This window comes from Akebia trifoliata, chromosome 5, assembly GCF_017979445.1.
Source record: "Akebia trifoliata isolate Shusen 1 chromosome 5, ASM1797944v1, whole genome shotgun sequence".
Lineage (NCBI taxonomy): Eukaryota > Viridiplantae > Streptophyta > Magnoliopsida > Ranunculales > Lardizabalaceae > Akebia > Akebia trifoliata.
This window is the reverse complement of record NC_141379.1, coordinates 35,670,119-35,689,393: the sequence shown is the minus strand read 5'-3', so window position 1 is coordinate 35,689,393 and position 19,275 is coordinate 35,670,119. Positions and strand designations below refer to the sequence as shown.

At 34.1% G+C, this 19,275-nt stretch overlaps 1 protein-coding gene across 4 annotated transcripts; it reads left to right on the top strand.

Annotated features, from left to right (window-relative positions):
- The first annotated feature begins 9,185 nt into the window (after positions 1-9,185).
- On the top strand, positions 9,186-18,005 carry LOC147402637 (uncharacterized). Of its 4 annotated transcripts, none has more exons than XR_015178943.1 (8): positions 9,186-9,373; positions 12,015-12,125; positions 12,314-12,931; positions 13,012-13,077; positions 13,335-14,841; positions 16,607-17,236; positions 17,320-17,385; positions 17,630-18,005. XR_015178943.1 is itself a non-coding variant. In XM_086444364.1 (8 exons), exons 5-7 carry the CDS (start codon positions 13,387-13,389, stop codon positions 17,382-17,384), a joined length of 741 nt encoding a protein of 246 aa, XP_086300490.1. In that variant the 5' UTR covers positions 9,186-9,373; positions 12,015-12,125; positions 12,314-12,931; positions 13,012-13,077; positions 13,335-13,386; the 3' UTR covers position 17,385; positions 17,630-18,005. The 4 variants fall into 4 exon arrangements, 2 of the variants coding, with proteins under 2 accessions (XP_086300490.1, XP_086300489.1); XM_086444364.1 differs by having other exon boundaries at positions 13,335-13,432; XR_015178944.1 differs by lacking the exon at positions 9,186-9,373 and adding an exon at positions 9,426-10,442.
- The last annotated feature ends 1,270 nt before the right edge of the window (positions 18,006-19,275 follow it).

Sequence of the window (19,275 nt, the reverse complement as noted above, 5' to 3'; positions counted from 1 at the left end):
TAGATCATTATGTTGAATAAAAATGCCAACTCATTCCTCCTTTATTCATAATTTAGATCAGATTTGAAAGAAAAAAGAAAATAAAAACTTTTTTTAACCTAATCAAGTGTTTTAAAATGGACAGTTAGTCAACAGTTAAAATTTAAACGATTGGATGCTACCGTGTTAATGATGTGGCACACCCTCACCCATTGATAATAGTTACAAAAAAATCGGGCTACAGAAGATCTACTCCTGATGTCACAATCTCCAACTAGTAGAGTCATAGAACTAGCCTTTAAGAACATCATATCTTACCCAAACTCCCTGATTACATGCAATACCCTACAAAACACACATAATAGGTAAAATAGAGATTTGTTGTTTTGAAAATTATGTGCTAAGCTGATGAACCAATGGCACGACACCATAAAATAAATTATCAACAACTTCGAAGTCATTATAGAATAATAATAGATGAAATAAAGTCATGATAATAGGAATATGTAACCTTTTGAGAAAAATAAAAGATAATGAGAAACGAATAGGGATCAAAGTCATTTACAGTGGGCCCTCAAGAAAGTCATGATATTATGTTGCATTTCTCCACCGACAGAGAAGGAAGGGGCGAAGGTCTCACACAGACGCCTTTTCCAGCTGAAGGACAACTGCTTTCGTAATTTGTAGTTTGTACCATAAAATAGAGTGCAACAAGGCCCACCGCTCAACGGTCCTACTTGGGAGACTTGGTCAAACTAGAGAATGGCATCTTATTGTTACAGTAGATTTGGATCTTTTTGAATTTTATCTTTTAAATTAATTATAATACTTTTGGGATAGTAAAAATGTGAGGGAGATACGCCATAAAAGTAATTAAGTGCCTCCTCATCTTTTGTTAGTTATGGGTGGTATAACGACCCAATTGTTGATGATATTGTAAAATTTTAACTACTTAAAGAGATAGTTACCATGGTACATCTAATATATTATAAGATAATTAGTCACAAGTATCAGGGTATTTTTATAATAATAATAATAATAAAAAGCTGCAAAGGACCCTTTCAATATAAACAATATTAGAGAGACTTTTCTATTTTAATATAAAGTCAAGGGTGACTTTATAGTTCCACAAGAAAGAAGCTAGCTAATATTATTTTCTGATTTCTATTAAAAAGAGGAGTTTTATGATAAATCAACTTTGATTCTCTTTCAACCAATAACATGAGACCTCTAAACATGGTTCAAGTTAAATTATTTGAAGTCCAAGTGTAACGTTGATTTTATTTCTACCACTATGTTAATTAGTTACTATACAAATGGTTTCACATTTGACTAATTCAAATTTATATCCAATATTCTACACTTAACAACAATTGAGAGAGAGAGACAGATTGGAACCATTTATTTACTAAAAAAATAATTAAGCATCCTATCCTTGTTATTAATAGTTAACGGGCTCCATGTATATAACATAGTATGAGCATTGTATAGCTGGCTAGAAAAGGTCATCTTCATATTTTATTTTTCTCTCCTTTTTGTTTCATAGTCGTATGTATTATGAAGCATCTCTGACCTTAATTATCCAACCATGACCCATGGTTGTCTATAGCTCAATTCATATATAATCGCAATCTTTTCATATAGAGGAGTTCGGTACTGAAATCATCTTTAATTACTGCACTTTAGGAATTGAATAGTGCTCCAGTCCCAAAGGAAGGTCATGGCCTCTCCATCCATCAGTTCATGGCATAATAATGTATTTAGTTCAAATTAATTATGACTTTGTCTGAGAGTACTCTTAATTAGGTGTAAGCTTGATGGAAGCACCGACATTTAAAAGCACTACATATCACATATAGCAAGAAGAAGAGGATGAATTTACAGTTAACTATATCTAATCTAAATCTTAATTATGTATGGGCTTCCATGTCATAATAATTAAAAGATGTGGTTTCGATAATTAAGTAGGTGAGCTGGGTCTGGGTGTGAGGATTGAGTCTTCTCAAAGACTAATTGGATCTAGCTATAAGTCTTTCTTGAATTTTATTTAGTCCTGATCAATCATTTTAACTAGTGATCATTTCCAGTTGGTGATTGATCACCAAGAAAGTCGTTGTCAGTCATCAAAATCACCATCATTTTATGTCTCTTAATCATCACATAATTTCTATTAATGTAAATAATACCAGCCTAAATTCGATATATCTTTGGGGTATTTTAGATGTATGGTGTATAATAATAAATATTATAATAATGCTGAAGTAACTTCAAGTAGGAATTTCATATCGCACTCATTGACATGAAAGTGTTTGAGAACCATAGATGCTTTGTTCAGTTTGAGATTTTTTTTTTCTTAATTATAAGACTCAATTCCAATCATATAATTAATAAATGTGGAGTAATAGATAGAATAGTAGAGATCGCTCATGGGATGGATATACACTTAAATTATCTTTGAGACAACCAATTGCTGCCTTTAAAAATCTGAATTAGATCACATTTTGGTGCTATGCATCCAGTCTAGATGAAGGATTATCGTATACCCCACAGCCAAAGCATTTTAGCCTTCATTTTAGATCAATCTTAGAATTGTAGACATTCACATTCATAGATTTGGGTTTTGCTTTTCTTTCCTTTATTATGTCATAGTATTGGGCCCTTTGATATATAGAGAGACAGATATGACATCTCACATGTTGATTCGTACGGAAAAATTAATTATATATATATGCTCTCGTGGTAATAATAATAATGTATTAGTTTTGAGATAAACCTATGAGTAGGTCCAGTCTAAAATGAGGTCTCTTTTTTCTCTCCCTGATGGAGTGTGGATTCTCTCTGAAAAAAGTGAAAAACATTCGATTTCATGTGAGACCCACATTAGAAAATCGATGGAAGTATGATAAGCTAGGGTTTGTTATTATGGTTAGGTCATTCGAAGCGTGAGAAAAGTTAATAATGAAGATTCACAAACAGTAATTGTCGGCAGCTATTTTAAAATTTTATACCAGGCTGGTAAATAAGCAATTTATGTATAGCAGTAATGACGATATTTGCAAATAGAAAAAAAGTTGATATTAAATCCCTCACCCATTTACTATGTTGTAAAATTTTAGACTATCTTCTTATAAGTTATGACACCAAGTAAATAAAAGTTGTTGAATGAATGGTAAGAATCAAAAGATTCTAGAACCCTAACCATGGTTTTAAAACGCATTTTGATGTTGCCGAATAAATCAAACTAAGTATCAAAGATGATTCATTTTTGAAGAAAAATAAAATAATTTATCAATTAAGTGCAACTTCTTACTTTAAAGATTGAAGTGGTCAATGACATTGGTATTTTGGGGAAAAATTAAGGATTTTTTTTATGGTACTTTCCTAAAATATTCACTATAACCTAGAGAGGAAGAGGTATATCCATAGTGACAAAATTATCCGATTTTTTAGAATTCACGCTTCTTTCATCAGCAATTTGATCCCGACTTACTCACAAAACTTTGAAAAATGTATTTTTATACTATATTTTAATAAGAAATTTTGTAATTTTGTTTAATATTTTATAAAGTATCAACATATTTTTATTTTATTCCCAATTTTTTTTCGATTTTTCCCCTGCTGCAGTTTTCCTAACCCTAACTGTCACTATGGGTTAATCTATAAAGAAGTTCCATTGCCACACCAATATTTTGTTAGGGCACATTGGTTATATTTCACTCCAACACACATAGAACACATGTCCTCTCTCTCTCAAGTCTAATCATAAAAAATTAGATGATGATGGAGCCTAGAGTGTTCTTAGGGAAATTTACCAACTGAGACCAAGTACGATTTAGGTTTTCATACAATTTCTAAGGATGATGAAGACTCATATGTGGTGCTTCGAGGAGAGATCAACAAAGATTAAGTCTTGGACACATCTTAGATTATCATCACCTTGGAAAATGACTCAAAGATATCTACTTCCTTTCACTATTGATTGATTTACATACATTTTTGTCAATCTTTAAGAGGAAGCCCTAGACAAACAAGTGATGAAAATGTGATTCAAATTGAACCTTATGTTATCCTCTAATTCACTCTTCCTCTTCCTTGAACAAATATGCCATTTGAAAAAATTTATTGGTACAACCACCAAAATTTGCATTGACAACTTATAAAACTTATCCAAATATTACAAATTTTGAAATGTTTGTAGGATGGGTACATGATGCAAACATTTTCAAAATAAGCCTTGTCAATTTAGAAGTGGTGGAAGTGAATCTATGTCAATGTTCAGAGTATCATGTATGTATCCTAGATCTAAGGAATCCGTCCAACTTGGGAATGTCAAGGGGCAAGCATGTACCTTATATGTATACTAGAGTTTGTCCATGCCGTTGGAGTTAAAGAGATAAAATAGGAAAAATAGTAAAGATAGGGATATTATTAAAAAAAAAAGAGGAGGGGGGGGAGAAAGATAATAAAGTTGAAGGTGTAGAATTATATTTGGAGGGAACGTTTATACCCATAATCATAGTTGGCGTGGGATCTACAATTGTGTTTTATTATTTATATATGTGTATGTACTTTTGTATTGGCTAGGTTTGGATTACTTTTAAGATTAATATGATTGAATAAAAAACAATTATGTTTTCTTTTGAAAATTGGTGAAATCCCTTTAAAAAATTGAGTAAAAAAATGAAGACGAGTGCCAAGACAAACCTATAGATAAGCATGTGCTTGGTACTTGAGCCACTAAGTGTTGTCTAACAAAAAAGATGAGAGCTAAATATTTAGTTAGTTGCTTATTATATACAAACTCACTGATCTTAAAAAAAAAAAGAAAAAAAAAATCCTTTACAAGTTTGTAAAGTAAATGCAAGCAATAAAAATACTTTAAGACTTAGATGAAATTATTTATTTTTATTTTAGCAGATTGCACATATCATCCCACCTTTGCATATGTACAATAGTTAAATAGTCACTTTTTTTTATGGATATGCATATAGAGATTTGAAGTTATGACTTAGGGAAAAAATTTAATAAGGCTTATATGTGGTTGTGTTAATTTCTATCAACACCTTGAGTAGAGTAGCGCATGATATTTAGAGCACTAATGCTGGGATTAGGGGCAGAGTTGGTGGGGGCAATTGCCCTCATAAAACTTTGAGACACCCCTATATTTTCAACTAATTACATACGCCATTTGTCTCCTCTCCCTCACCTCTCTCCTCATTTGCCTCCTCACCCTCACTTCCCTCTAATTCCCCCCCTCTCCTTCAATTTTTTGGTCGATGACATTGTCTCTTAACAGGCCTTCTCATATACTAATTGGAAATTACCTAAGTATCATTTTCTTTAATTTTTAACTAAAAAACATTCATCTTCAAGTTATTCAATTATACAATTAACAATAATTTACCCCCGCTACAAGAAAATCCTGGCTCCGGCCCTGGCCTGGGGTGACGTTGGAATTACGATGAACACAGTTAACCATGAGTCCATGACAACTTAGCATTCCTTCCTTGACTGCACGCCACAAATTTTTGCTGAGACAATTACTTTCTTTTACGTCAGATAGATACCCAACAGTACGCAGCGTAGTCGTAGATCTCTCGTCACATCTTCATTCCATCTACGACTCACGTACGATCCAATTACTGCTGTCCTTTCATAATTGGGTACATTGAAGAGGGTCCCACTTGAGAATTCTCCCACCGAGATTAGTCCACGTGCTTACACAGGACGATAAGACTGCATGCCTTTTATGTCTACCAGAATATCGCTTGATCATTAATAAGAAGAAAAAATAAATTTGTATACAATTCTCATTCACCTTGGCCCATCATAATTTTCCTCCTCAATCTTACTCACATCATCAATGAACTACTTTTGAATATTTTTACAAAACTCTGTTGCTTGTAAATTTAAATTTCTAAATATTTGTTATTGATATATATATTTTAAAAAAAAAAATGAGATTATGTAATTATAACATCAATCCACTTTTAATATATATATGAATTCCAGATGATTATTTGGAATCATCGATATGTCCTTAAACAAGTAGGGCTACCTCTCATCTCATTATCCTTAACTATCTTTTTTCCTAAGCTTCTAATGAAACTTATGATCCTAAAGACGCCAAGTAATTGACAAGAAAGATCATAGCAACTTTAATTCAAGATAAAAGGATCAGATATCATGTTTAACTCCTTATTAGAACCGTTCAATGTTCATCCTCAAGGGCGTAATAAGAAGCTAATATTAACCTCCAAATCAATGGGACACCATGTCTTTCTATATGTAAACACATCACGTTTACTCTCCTGAACCTTGAAAGCTCTTCTTAGGGTTGAAGGGGGGGTGTCTAGAAAAGTGGAGGTGACCCTTTAAAAAAAAAAAAAAAAATCCCATTAACATTATTGGGAACATTAGCACATGGATCGATCTTAACAGCTTTTCTTAAAATAATCATGTCTAAAGTACCCCTATAGCGTCGTCATTGTTAGTTACTCTAATGGGTTGGGTTATAATTAGAGTAGATTAGTAGGCAGCTACTTCGGAAAAATAAAGGGATTTAGCTTTTGGTTCCATGTAAAAGTTGAGGAGAGAAGGCAATTGGCTTTAATGAGAAGGAACACAACATTATGTGAAGGTTTAAAGCCCTTTAACCCATCAATTATCAAAGCTTTGTCTGGTTGAAATTCTGCTTTTGTCTCCCCAAACTTGAATAATTACAACCTCCTTTTTGCTACAAGTGGGAAATTATCCCCACCTTTCATCAAATATTACATCATAGACTCCAACTTGGGAGAGGCCTTAGGTCCTAATAAACCATTTATTTTTATACTTTGAGATTTCAATTGGCCTCTTTAGTCTTCTTAATCAATGATTTTAACCCACTTTGCTGTCTTTGGAGGTTGCTTAATAGATTTTAATTGAATGAGTCTAATCAAATAAATAAAGTTGAAAGGAAAAGTGAAGGACACCTTCCTACACCAAATTCATCGCTTGGGTTAATTTGATATTTATTCAGTTAAAACGTCGGAAAATAACCACATATCCATAATTACATTCTCTCCACATCTCAACCACCCTACATAATTTTTAAATTCCACAAAATGCCCTTGATTTAGTCTTGATTGATGATGCCATTGTCCACGGATTCATAATTTATATATGGTCAAACCTGTGGTTCACAATTCAAACAACTCTTGATTCACCTTGAGAGAAAAGTAGCTCACTTTTTTTAAATTAGTTTGTGATTTTTCCAAATTTGCCCAAGCTTGTAATAATGTGCCATATTACTTATTTATGTAAGATGAGGATGTTAAGTGTATGACTGAAAAAGACTAAATGAATACAATCAAGAAAGAAAAAAAAAAAAAATCAACTAAGAAAAAATCAATTGAGTTGGTTTGGACATGCTCAAGCGAAGCCTAACTCCAATAGAAGCAAAAGATTCTCCAATAACAAGAAGGGATTCAAAAGGATGTAAATTGAGATAGTAAATGCAAATATGAACATACTTTCAATCATAGAATATGTGACTCTTAACATAATTAAATGGAGGGACATGATTCATTTGTTTGACAAACCCCAAGTATTTGGGATATAAGAATTTGATGATAACGATTACTTTATTTATGTGAATTGTTGTTTATGTATCTTTTTTTTTTTATTATCAGCCGTTTGATTAGGTTTTAATCCAACATCAGGATAAATTTCTCTTTTGTTAACCTAAAACTACATGTAGGGATGTTTTTATTTATTTATTTATAGGATATATTCTTTCTTGGTTTCAAGAGTGACGAAGACGGCTATAAAAAGATTTAGGGGCTTGGGTTTGAGATTAAAATTGAAGTGTTCCTTCTTGTAATATTATTCTTTGATCACATCGTGAAGAAGATTATGTACCTGTGGATCTTCTTTTTTCCTTTTGGGGTTCCGATCGTACTGTGACACTCTGTTTGTTTCCCTTGAATAGATTAATCGATGAAGTTGAATCATAGTTCAAATATGTTTGCTTCAACATATACTTTATAACAGTGAAAGATGAAGGTAGGATTCAAGTAAATAGAAGTAATTCATTTTTTTAATTTTTGTTTGAAGTGGTGAAAAGGGATTGGGCCACTCTTAATTAATTAAGTTGAAATTAATGGATCATAAAATCACCATGTAAAGGATATGAAACCAGTCTAGCGATGGCAAAGGTCAAGAGTCAACCTAGCTAATTCCGTGACAGCCCATCAAGTTTAGTTATGGCCATTTTATATCTTAAGTTTTCCTTTTTATATGGTTCTGTTTGAGCTGTTGATGAGGAAATATTAATTGATGAGTATGTGTTTTTGTTAGGATGTTAATAAATAGATAACAATGAGCCCATGGTCCGGCCCAGTTTGAGACTGAAGTAAGCCTTACCCAACCAAAACCCATACCCACACTTGATGAAATACGCTAGTGCATGATAACGGTAATATTTTGTTAATGAAAATAATTTCATGATCATGTTTGAACTTTAAAATAAACCAGCTAGTTTATCTCTTATGTTGCATGTGAATTGCCTTCTTCTTTCTCTAATGATCATTGATCCAACTGAAGCGCCTGTTGTTACAAATTGGGGGAAGCATGTATCTTCGGCTTCGAAAGAGCACCTCAATGAAATTTTAGTAATAATTCATGGACAAAACCAATTATTCATTGGAATAATGTAAAATACATTACGTTTTATTCAAATAGGATGAATTACGGAATGGAGATCTCCTGAGTGGGCCTTATGGACTGGTGGGTCCACCATCACCATCACCATCACCATCAAATCATGGGGTGAACTCCAGCCAATCATATCAAGCCCTTGAGAAACTAGATTTCGGAAATCTTAATATGAACAAGTTAACCCTTCTAAATCTTGACATGAGCTATTTGAACATTTGTATAATGGAAAAAACTTATCGGAACATTTTTTTTTTTTTTTTTAAATTTTCCTTTTGTGTAACTTGGAAGACTGCAGATGGTTAATGGTATTTTGTGGTTTTCTTTTCTTAAGTTAAATATATTAGTCCTGGCCCAAGAGCCCTCATTACGACAGAGACTTGGATTTAAGAAATTTACTTCGGGCCAACTCAATCGAGGTCCAACCCAAAGAAAGCCTAGCTCGGCCCAATTTACACGTCTTGATATCATGATCTGTCTGATGATCAGCTTTAGCAACATATCCTCTAAAATCATGAAGTCCTAGTACCGAAAGCATGCTAGTAGCGGGAGTACTGTCACTGTGTCGTCCTCCTCCTTTTGTGCTTCTTGTTCAAGAGCAGTTTTGGAGTCTCCTTCCTTTCAAAAATAAGTCCTGCTGCTTCACTTTCTCTCCGTATCAGAAGAAGAAGAAGAAACAATAAAAGGAGGGCTAGAGGTCTGTGTGTGGAGTGTGGGGTATATTTTATCAATTTAGTTTCTGTTTTTTTGACTTACTGAAGCTCATTTATGCTAAAGGAATGTGATTTCTCCGTGGAAAATGTTTGGTTTGTTTTCTGTGATTCTTTGTTCTTTCTTCCCTCAAATGTTTAGTGAATCTGACTACTGTGATTAGCTGCTTTGGGTGTTTTTATTTATTTGTTTATAAGCAAATGATATTGCATTTATTATTCTTTTGATTAAATAAAAATAAAGGGTTAAAGGGTGAGATTGAGAAGAGGAAAAGTTCATTATTCATAGTTCATCCTCTTTATTTAGGTGTTTGGGACTTTGGGTTAAAGACCACTACTCAGTAAAATAGAAAAAACCAACATGAGATGTCCATTCTTATTAAATCCCACGACCTAACATGAAGTCCAACATTTAAAAATTACCTCTCAGAATATGTAATCAAAATTATATCCACATTTCAGCATATCAGGTTTGTGAGGATTAGTATACCCAACACTTCATTTCAGTGTTGAAAACTTAAATGCATTTTTATGACTCATTTTACGTAGCTAGTGGCCCATTAGACCCTTGGTTTTTTTAATGATCTGATTGGGGTGGTATAGCGGTGAGGCTAGAGATTCGTATGGGTGTAGTATCTGGAGAGGGGTTCTTAAAGTGAGCGAGGATTTCGAGAGAGGGATTAGGTTTAGAGCAGGTTTGGGGGACAAAATTAGATTTTGGGAAGACAATTGGTGTGGTACTTCGACTCTGGCTATTAAATTCCCGTCATTGTTTGCTTGTTCTCTAAAGAAGAATTGCTGTATTCAGCAATGTTTGGTTAGCAACGTCTCTAGTGCTACTTGGGATCTAGGATTCAGGAGAAATTTTAATGATTGGGAGCTAACTGAGGCGATATCTTTCCTTGATCTCCTGCATACGTTTCAGCTTAACGAAAGCGAACAGGATACATGGGAATGGACAAGGGCTAAGGACTCGAGATTCTCTGTCAGGTCTTTCTACAAGTCGCTCGATCCTTCTGTTGAGCGACCCATGTCGGGATCCATTATTTGGACCAGGTCAGTTCCGTCTAAAATCTCCTTTTTCATTTGGTTGGCTTCCCTGGGTAGGATTCTAACGTTGGATAATTTAATTGCCCGTGGTTGGATTACTCCTAATTGTTGTCCTCTTTGTTTAAGGGATGGGGAATCCGTGGATCATATTTTAATTTACTGTTCATTCTCTTATAATATGTGGTCTACTTTCCTTGGGTTGTTTTGCATCAATTGGGTCTTTCCTTGCAAGTTTTCATCGTTATTAGAAGGGTGGACCAGTAATGTCTTCCATACCAGAAAACGGATACTGTGGACTATGCTTCCTTCGGCTATTGCGTGGGGGATATGGAACGAGAGAAATAACAGGGTGTTCAATAGCAAGATTAGTAGTTTTCATGCTTGTTTCTTGGAGATCTTGGGCTTTCTATACCTTTGGTCAAAGCAGCACACTGAGTTCGTTGGGACTACCTTCGATGACTTTGTTTTCCGATGGAACTCGTTATGTAATCACTAATGCTGTTATTTTGCTTTTTTCTTATTCTCGTTATTATTTGTGAGGCCTCCTCGGCCTCCTTGTACTTTTCCCTCTCTTCAATATATTATACTTTTCAAAAAAAAAAAAAAATGATCTGATTGGGAATTATTACTTATTTGAATTTTTTTTTTTTTTAACTCATAGACATTCTGCTAGACACTTAATTTTTATTTTCTTCAGTGATGGTTCAGGAAACCTAATTGAATCTTCTCCAGATATGTTGTTTTATTTGATTTAAACAAATCATGGATATTGCTGGTAAAGATATTACCATCTGGGTCTCTCCTTTTATCTATCCATTCCACATCACTTCTATTTCTACCATTCGATTGAGTCCTTCTTTCCTCAGTTTTTTGAATGAAAGAACATGGCTATCTTCCTTCATCCTTAGCCATTAGATGCAAGATTTTTGACGATCTCTCTTATCCCCCATGGCCCTGTTTGATGGTTCTTTCTGTTGTACTTCAAATGATTCTATAATCACCTCTATTAATGATAGTGGACATGAACTAATGGTCCCTATTCAACCATGGTAGTGGTAGTTTAATATGTAACAATCCACTCCTTCCCGACTATCTTTGAATCTCTCATCTTTAAGCCATCCTGTTGAACATTGAAATGGTATCTTAAATTCTAATCTTTCCTCCGCACTATTTACAAAATCAAGGTGATATTTGAACCAAAAGCTAAAATATTTCAAAACTAGCATTAGGGAATGGAAGGGTCCATTCAATGTTACCTAATATCTAATCAAGGTTTCCTTTCATTCGAGCCATGCTTTTTCGCATATTAGACAATGTGAAAATAGGTCCATTGTGTAGAAGAAATGATTTATTGAGAATTCTTGGATGAACATTACATGAATCCTAATAGGACATTTATAGAGATTACCTCAACCAAGATATGGAAACTAGCCTAATACAAATATTCTACTTTATTTGTACTTCCTAGTGTAGAATATCCTAATTATATAATATTCTCTATCACCACCTTCCTTTTGTGATGAGATATATTGATAATGATTCAATGTATCTCATGTATCATAATACGGTTGCATGCAGTTTTCTAACACATTGGACCCCGTGTCAATAATGTTGTTGGCATTCTATACATTAAAGAGGAGATAAAGTTTGACGGGGGAGGTGTGAAGAGAATGGACACTAGTCCACAAGGTGATATATGTATTTGTGAACTGATTTCTTTGAGTTCCCAGAAAGCAATTACTTGTGACGGCTGAATGAAGAATCAGGCACAATAGCACTACATGGGGTGCTACATAAACTGGCCGTTTCTAGTAATGACTTGTGAGTATAAAATTTTTATACCTGCATATTTATAGAGTTATACTTTGTTATTTCAGGTACTATGGAAAATTTAACCAGGCCTGTGCAACGACTTTCTCAGGAAGAATTTGAACATATAAAATTTCTCAAGCACATGAAATCCAAAAATCTGGAGCATGGGAAGGAGCTTCAAAAGAGTGCGAATGGAGCCATTATTGGATTATTAAGAAATATGTGTCTTTTCTTTGGTTTTCTTATGGTACACTATTTGAGGAATTCAGGCTGTAATGCACTGTTTTACTTCACTGCGTTGGGACTATTGGGGGTATTAACATTTTGTGTTCCAATATGTATTATGATTGAATCGATGAGTAAACAGGTTGATTGGTTGGTTAATAATGACAAGATACTTAGGATGCATGTAGATCTGTTAGCTAGTAATATCCGGGACAATATTGAGATTGTTCAGGTAGGAACAGATCTTTCTACCCTAGTTGCTCATGTTAGACTTTTTCCCCGGGTTTTAGATCATGGGAAAAGTATTTCACTTTTAGCATCCTTGAAGAAATTGGTTATTGAACCCTCAGCACCAACCAATTTTAAGATCTGTTACATGATGTTAGTTGCTATACTTTTCTTACTTGGAATTTCATTCTCACTTGGCATGGCTGCAATTTCGTATGGTCCTATGTGTGGTAAGTTTGTATAAAAATCTCCTTTGGTTTTCCGTCCTTGATTGCATTTGAATACCTAACATTTACTCTTCATTGTTCAGGACATGAAAACTCAGGTAAAAATAATATTGGCAATCTAGATTTCAAGCTGCTGCAACCAACATGAGGTAAAATTGTTTGTTGATTATTTTGTTATATGCTCATGCATTGTGTGTTTATTCCCCAACTTTTTCAATATCTATACTGCAAAAACTTGGCTAAATATCCATTTGATGCCATACATGCCTTGTGTTGTGCATCTGCCGCAATGGGTGTTGAGTATATTCTTCAATAATTAGAATACTACATAGTCTAGAAAAATCTATGTACCTGATGATTAGGTCATCAAATCTGACTGATTTCTAATATTCAATATTTTTTCTAGATTACTTTTGGGATAGTTTGGAGTTCAGACCTCCCCATTGGAGAATTTACAGATGAATCTGCTGGACAGTGCAGTGGCGATTTTCGCATTTAGTCAAAGTGAGCACACATCAAAATGAAGCATCCTCCCTTTTGGTTTCTATTCCTTCCTGGCTATGTATTGTGGTAGCATAAGACTGCAATATTCTTAGGCTTCATGGGAGCTATCTTTTGTTTAGCTTTATAATACTCAAATGTCCCCTCCCATTATTTTGCACAGAAAAGAGAGGGAGAAGGGACATAAAAGATATGGCTTCTTTGGATCCAATTATTTATGGAACAATATTTTAATCAAAGAGGATGGATTATGTTAATCACCTATGGAGATCACCTGAGTGGGTCTTATGGACTGGTGGGTCCACCATCACCATCAAAACGTGGGTTGGACTCAGCCCATCATATCAAGCCCTTGAGAAACAAGATTTCAGAACAAAACCTTCTAAATATAGACATGAGCTAATTTTTTTATAATCTTCTGTGGGACGTAAGATGTAGTGGCAATGTATGTAGATGGTTAATGCTATTTTGTGGGTCCTACTTGTTTCTTCAATTTAAATATTTAGGGTCTGGCCCGAAAGCCCGCATTATGACAGGGACTTGGGTTTAGGAAATTTACACCGGGCCAACTCAATCCAGGTCCGAACCAAAGAAAGCTTAGTTCCGCCCAATTTACAAACCAAGTTTTGGAGACCCGCAGTCATCATCTTTCTGATTGATGTGGTAAGTGCACAGAGTCGTAGACTTTTTTTCTTGTGTCTCAAAAAAAAAAAAAAAAAAAAAAAAAAAAATTCGGGTCTTGTTAAAAACAAACTGAAATCTGAGGGCATTTCGGTACAAAATCCAATTTTCAAGGTGCATTTATTGCACTTTAACGTGTGCGTTTAGGGCACATGTTAACAAAATCCTTAGAAAAAATGAAAAATGGTGATGTTACCATCTGTCCTAAGGGCTCACGTTAAGATGTATTAGATATAGGCCTTCAAAATCTATTTTTTTCTATATAGAAAAAAATCCCTTAAAAGAAATCCTCTACCACGAACACACTCAAACGCTTATTGCCAAGGTGTATTTAATCCATCTTAAGATGTGACCTTAGGGCACATGTTAACAAACCCTTAATAACTAAAAAAAAAGAAAAAGAAAATGTCCACCAAAATCTTGAACTCAGTAATCTGATCCGTTTAAAATAACACGATTGATTGGATGATTAACAGCAACTTAACACAATTTTCAAAATCACCAATAATAAAAAAGTTTTTTTTAATTTTTTTTTCGGTTGTTGTCGTTGTTGTTGTTAACGTGTGTATTAAGGGCTCACGTTAAAAGTCCATTTAATAGGGCCTTGAATAAGCATTTGGGGGTATTTTTACTACCGAAAGTATGCTAGTAGCGGGAGTACTGTGTGCCACTCCTCTTTCCTTCAAAATAGGTACTGCAAGAAGAAGCAAGAAAAAAGAAGAGGGTTTGAGGTCTGTGTGTGTGTTATTTTATCCATTTAGTTTCTGGATTTTGACTTACTTTAGCTCATTTATGTTAAACGAATGTTATTTCTCCGTGAAAAATGTTGGGTTTATTTTATGTGATTCTTGTTCTTGCTTCCTTCAAATGTTTAGTGAATCTAAGTAGTTTGATTAGCTTCTTTGCTTTTTTGTTTAAAAAAAAAAAAAAAAAAAAACAAATGATGAATTGGTTGATTGCATTTTTATACTCTTTTGATTAACTGAAAATAAAGGGTAAAAGGGTGAGATTAACATTATTTTCTTACTGACTGATTTTATCCATATTCATAGTTAATCGTCTTCGAAATTAACATTATTTTCTTGATTTAGTTGTTTGGGTTAAAGATCACCACTCAGTAACATAAAATAACAACTTGATATTTTACATGCGCAGCCTGTGTAAGTGTAACAATGAAATTACATTTGATAAGGATTCAATGTGTTTGATGTCAAACACTTGCTTTGGTGATCCATTTCTTTAGATGTTTTATTTTATCTGTTATTTACGTATTGTTTACATTATTTAAATTTTAATATGTACAGCTAATCTTTTTTTTTTTTTTTCTTTCTGAGGTCTGTGGTATTACCACACAGACTTCACCACCTCACCTAGATGACACCTTCATATTGCAAACCTAACATGAACTCAAATATTTAAAAATTACCTCTCAGCATATGTAATCAAAATCATCATATCAGGTTTGTGGGGTTACACTTCATTCATTTCAGTGTTGAAAAACTGAAATACATGTTTATGCCCCTTTTTACGTTGCTAGAGACCCATTAGACCCTGAATTTTTTTAATGGTCCGTCTGATTAGGAATATCACTTATTTGAATTTTTCTTTTACTCAGAACATTCTGCTTGCAACTTAAGTTTTTTCTTCAGCAAACCTTGTTGAATCTTCTCCAAATATGTTGTTTTATTTGATGCAAACAAATATCATGGAAATCACCAGTAATGATATTACCATCTAGGTCTCTCCTTTGATCTATTCATTCCACATCACTTCTGTTTTAATCTTTTGATCGAGTCCTTCTTTGCTCAATTTTTTGAATGAAAGAACATGGCTATCTCCCTTCCTCCTCAACCATGAGATGCAAGATTATTCAATATCTCTCTTCTTTCCCCCATCCCCCGGCTCTGTTCGATGGTTCTTTCTATTGCATTCTATAATCACCTCTATATATGATAATTTACATGAACTAATGGTCCCTATTCAACCTTTGGAGCGTTAGTTTAATTGATTTAAATCCTTCACAAAAATTAATAGGATTATGTAGCTTCTCCACTATCTCTGTATCTCTCATGTTTAAGTCACCCTGTTGGACATTGAAATGGAGACTTAAACTCTAATACTTCCTCTCCTCCACACTATTTACAAAATCAAGTTGATATTCAAACCAAAAGCCAGTATAGCATTAGGGAATATTAGACCATGTGAAAATAGGTCCATTGGACCCCCATGTCAATAATTCCATTGGCATTCATTACATTTTGAAAACTGCCATAGAGTTAAAGTAGGGTTTCGTGAAGAGAATGTAGATTGGTGGAAAATAGGATGGACACTAGTCCACAAGGTTATATCTGTATCTGTGAAGTGATTTCTTTGAGTTCCCAGAAAGCAAGTACTTGTGACACGATAGCACTATAAAGGGTGCAACCTAAACTGACTGTTTGTGAGTTAAAAAGTCTTATATATGCACGTTAATAGAGTTATGCTTTGTTATTTCAGGTACTATGGAGAATTTAACTAGGCCTGTGCAACGACTTTCTCAGCTAGAATTTGAACATATAAAAATTCTCAAGCAAAGGAAATACGAAAACCTGAAGCATGGGATGAAGCTTCAAAAGAATGCGAATAGTGACATTATGGGATTTTCAAGAAATCTGTGTATTTTCTTTGGTGTTCATATGGTACAATATTTTGAGAGTTCAGACTGTAATACACTGTTCTACTTCACAGGGTTGGGCCTATTGGGAGTATTAACATTTTGTCTTCCAACATATAGTATGATTGAGTCGATGAGCAAACAAGTTGATTGGTTGGTTGATAATGACAGAATACTTAGGATGCGTGTAGATCTACTAGCTAATAATATCCGAGACAATATTGAGATTGTTCAGGTAGCTACAGATCTTGGAGGAGGTCCTCCTACTCTAGTTGCTAATGTTAGACTTTTTTCCCAGGTTTTTTATCGTGGGAAAAGTATTTCACTTTTAGAATCCTTGAAGGAATTTGTCAGTGAACCTTCAGTGCCAACAAATTTTAAGTTCCATTACATGATGGTAGTTGCTATACTCTACTTATTTGGGATTTTGTACTTTTTTGGCGTGGCTGCTACTTTGTATGGTACGATGTGCGGTAAGTTTATATAAATTCCTGTTCTGTTGATTTTCCATACTTGGTTGCATTTGAAGAACTAATATTTACTTTTCATTGTTCAGGACATGAAAACTCGGGTAAAAACAATATTGGCAATCTAGATTTCAAGCTGCTGCAACCAACATGAGGTAAACTTGTTTGTTGATTATTGTGTTACATGCTTATGCTTTTAGTTTTAATTCCCCCACTTTTTCTATATCTATACTGTAAAAACTTGGCTAAATATCCATTTGATGCCATATATGCCCTGTGTTGTGCATCTGTATCAATGGGTCAATAATAAGAATACTACATAGTCTATAAAAAATCTATGTTCATGATGGTTTGGTCATCAGATCTGACTGATATATAAGATACAAGTTTTTTTTCTAGATTACTAGTGGGATAGATCAGACCTCCCTGCTGGAGAATGGTACAGCTAATGCAGCAGGACAGTGCATTTTACTTGTTCAGGGGACGGTGCTCGCATTTAGGCAAAGTGTGCACACATCAAAATGAAGCATCTTCTATTTGGTTTCTATTCCCTCTTGGCTATGTAACGTGGTAACATAAGACTGGAATACTCATAGGAGCAATCTTTTGTTTTGCTTAATAGTGCTCATGTGTACCACTTTGGTCATTTTTTGCCTGGGAAACAATTAGAGCACAACAATATAGTGTCTGCCTGAGGGGGAGTGGGTGTCAATGTGGCAAACAGTGAATTCCTAATCCAAAGAACAATTGCTCCTCGACGGTCAATTTTGCTGTTTGTGCATTCTTGCCATTTAGTAATGATGATCTCTTTGCAAAGTTGGATGGTCTAAATAGTTCTGTATTGGCACAGAATGGGGAGTAAAAACATGAGATGGATTGGGTTCCATTTATTCAGAAATAACTCAATGAGATATGGATGAGTTCCTTACCATTGGGATCGTCCGTGTATTGTTTCTAAATATCGGTTGCTTGCAATTTTTTTAAGAAAAATAAATATTAAAAAATGATATATTTTTTTCACTTGGATTTGGATTTTAAACCTGGGGTATTGTACTTGTCTATTTTAAAAACCTTTGATCAGACAATTTTTTTTTTTTTTGAATTTTTTCTTAAACCTCTTTAGGACTGAGGTTTCTTGGGTTAAAGTGGCAGTTAATGTGGTCCTAATGAGGACTTCAGTCAGGCTTTGCATGGCCCTTGAGTTCATGTATATATAAAAAATTGGGGATGAATGATTCATCCTCCACACATGACACGTGGTTTCAAATTTCTAAGAAACTGGTTGCTTCCAATCTGTAGTCATTATGCACTTGTCGGGCCAAAACTCCTAACAAAAAAAAAATAGCTAACACTGTTCGTCATTTCTTGATTTAACTTAAGAAGTAGGCAGCAAGTGTCTATGGTGGAAATGACAACCAAGGTTATTATTTTCTTTTTCATATAAACAAATGTTGCATCACCATTATTGGAAAAATAAATAAATAAATCATGGGTTGGGTTATTTTGAACTAATCATGAACCCTGAACCCACCACCAACCCTTTAGTTTAAGATAGAAATTATACTTCTTTCCTAGGCATTATTAATAGGGAAATCAAATTGGTCTTATGTTTATTTGATTTATTTTTCCACGAAATGAGAAAATTAACATACTTTTCTTCAACAGAAAAAGCAATCAGTAAGGGATAATCAGCCAACTTGGTTCAAAACGAATGTCATACTGGCTGGCTAGCTTTTTTTTTTCCAGAAAATATAGATCAAAGATTTAAGAAGGAAAAATAAATGTAAGAAACATAAACATATTTATGACTTTATGAGTCTGATTCAAGGCTTGATCATTAGTTTTCCTATATTATCATAATTAAGAGGGATAGATACCCCACCGCTAAAAAAACTATGGAAGTATGCATATTATAACTGAAAAGTGCATTTACACAATGAAAAGGGCAAACAAGCTTAAAATTTTTCAGCTAACACCACCATTAACTTTAAGCCCACGTCCTTAATTCTCTGGACCAGTTCTGATTGTATACGTGGAAGGAACCC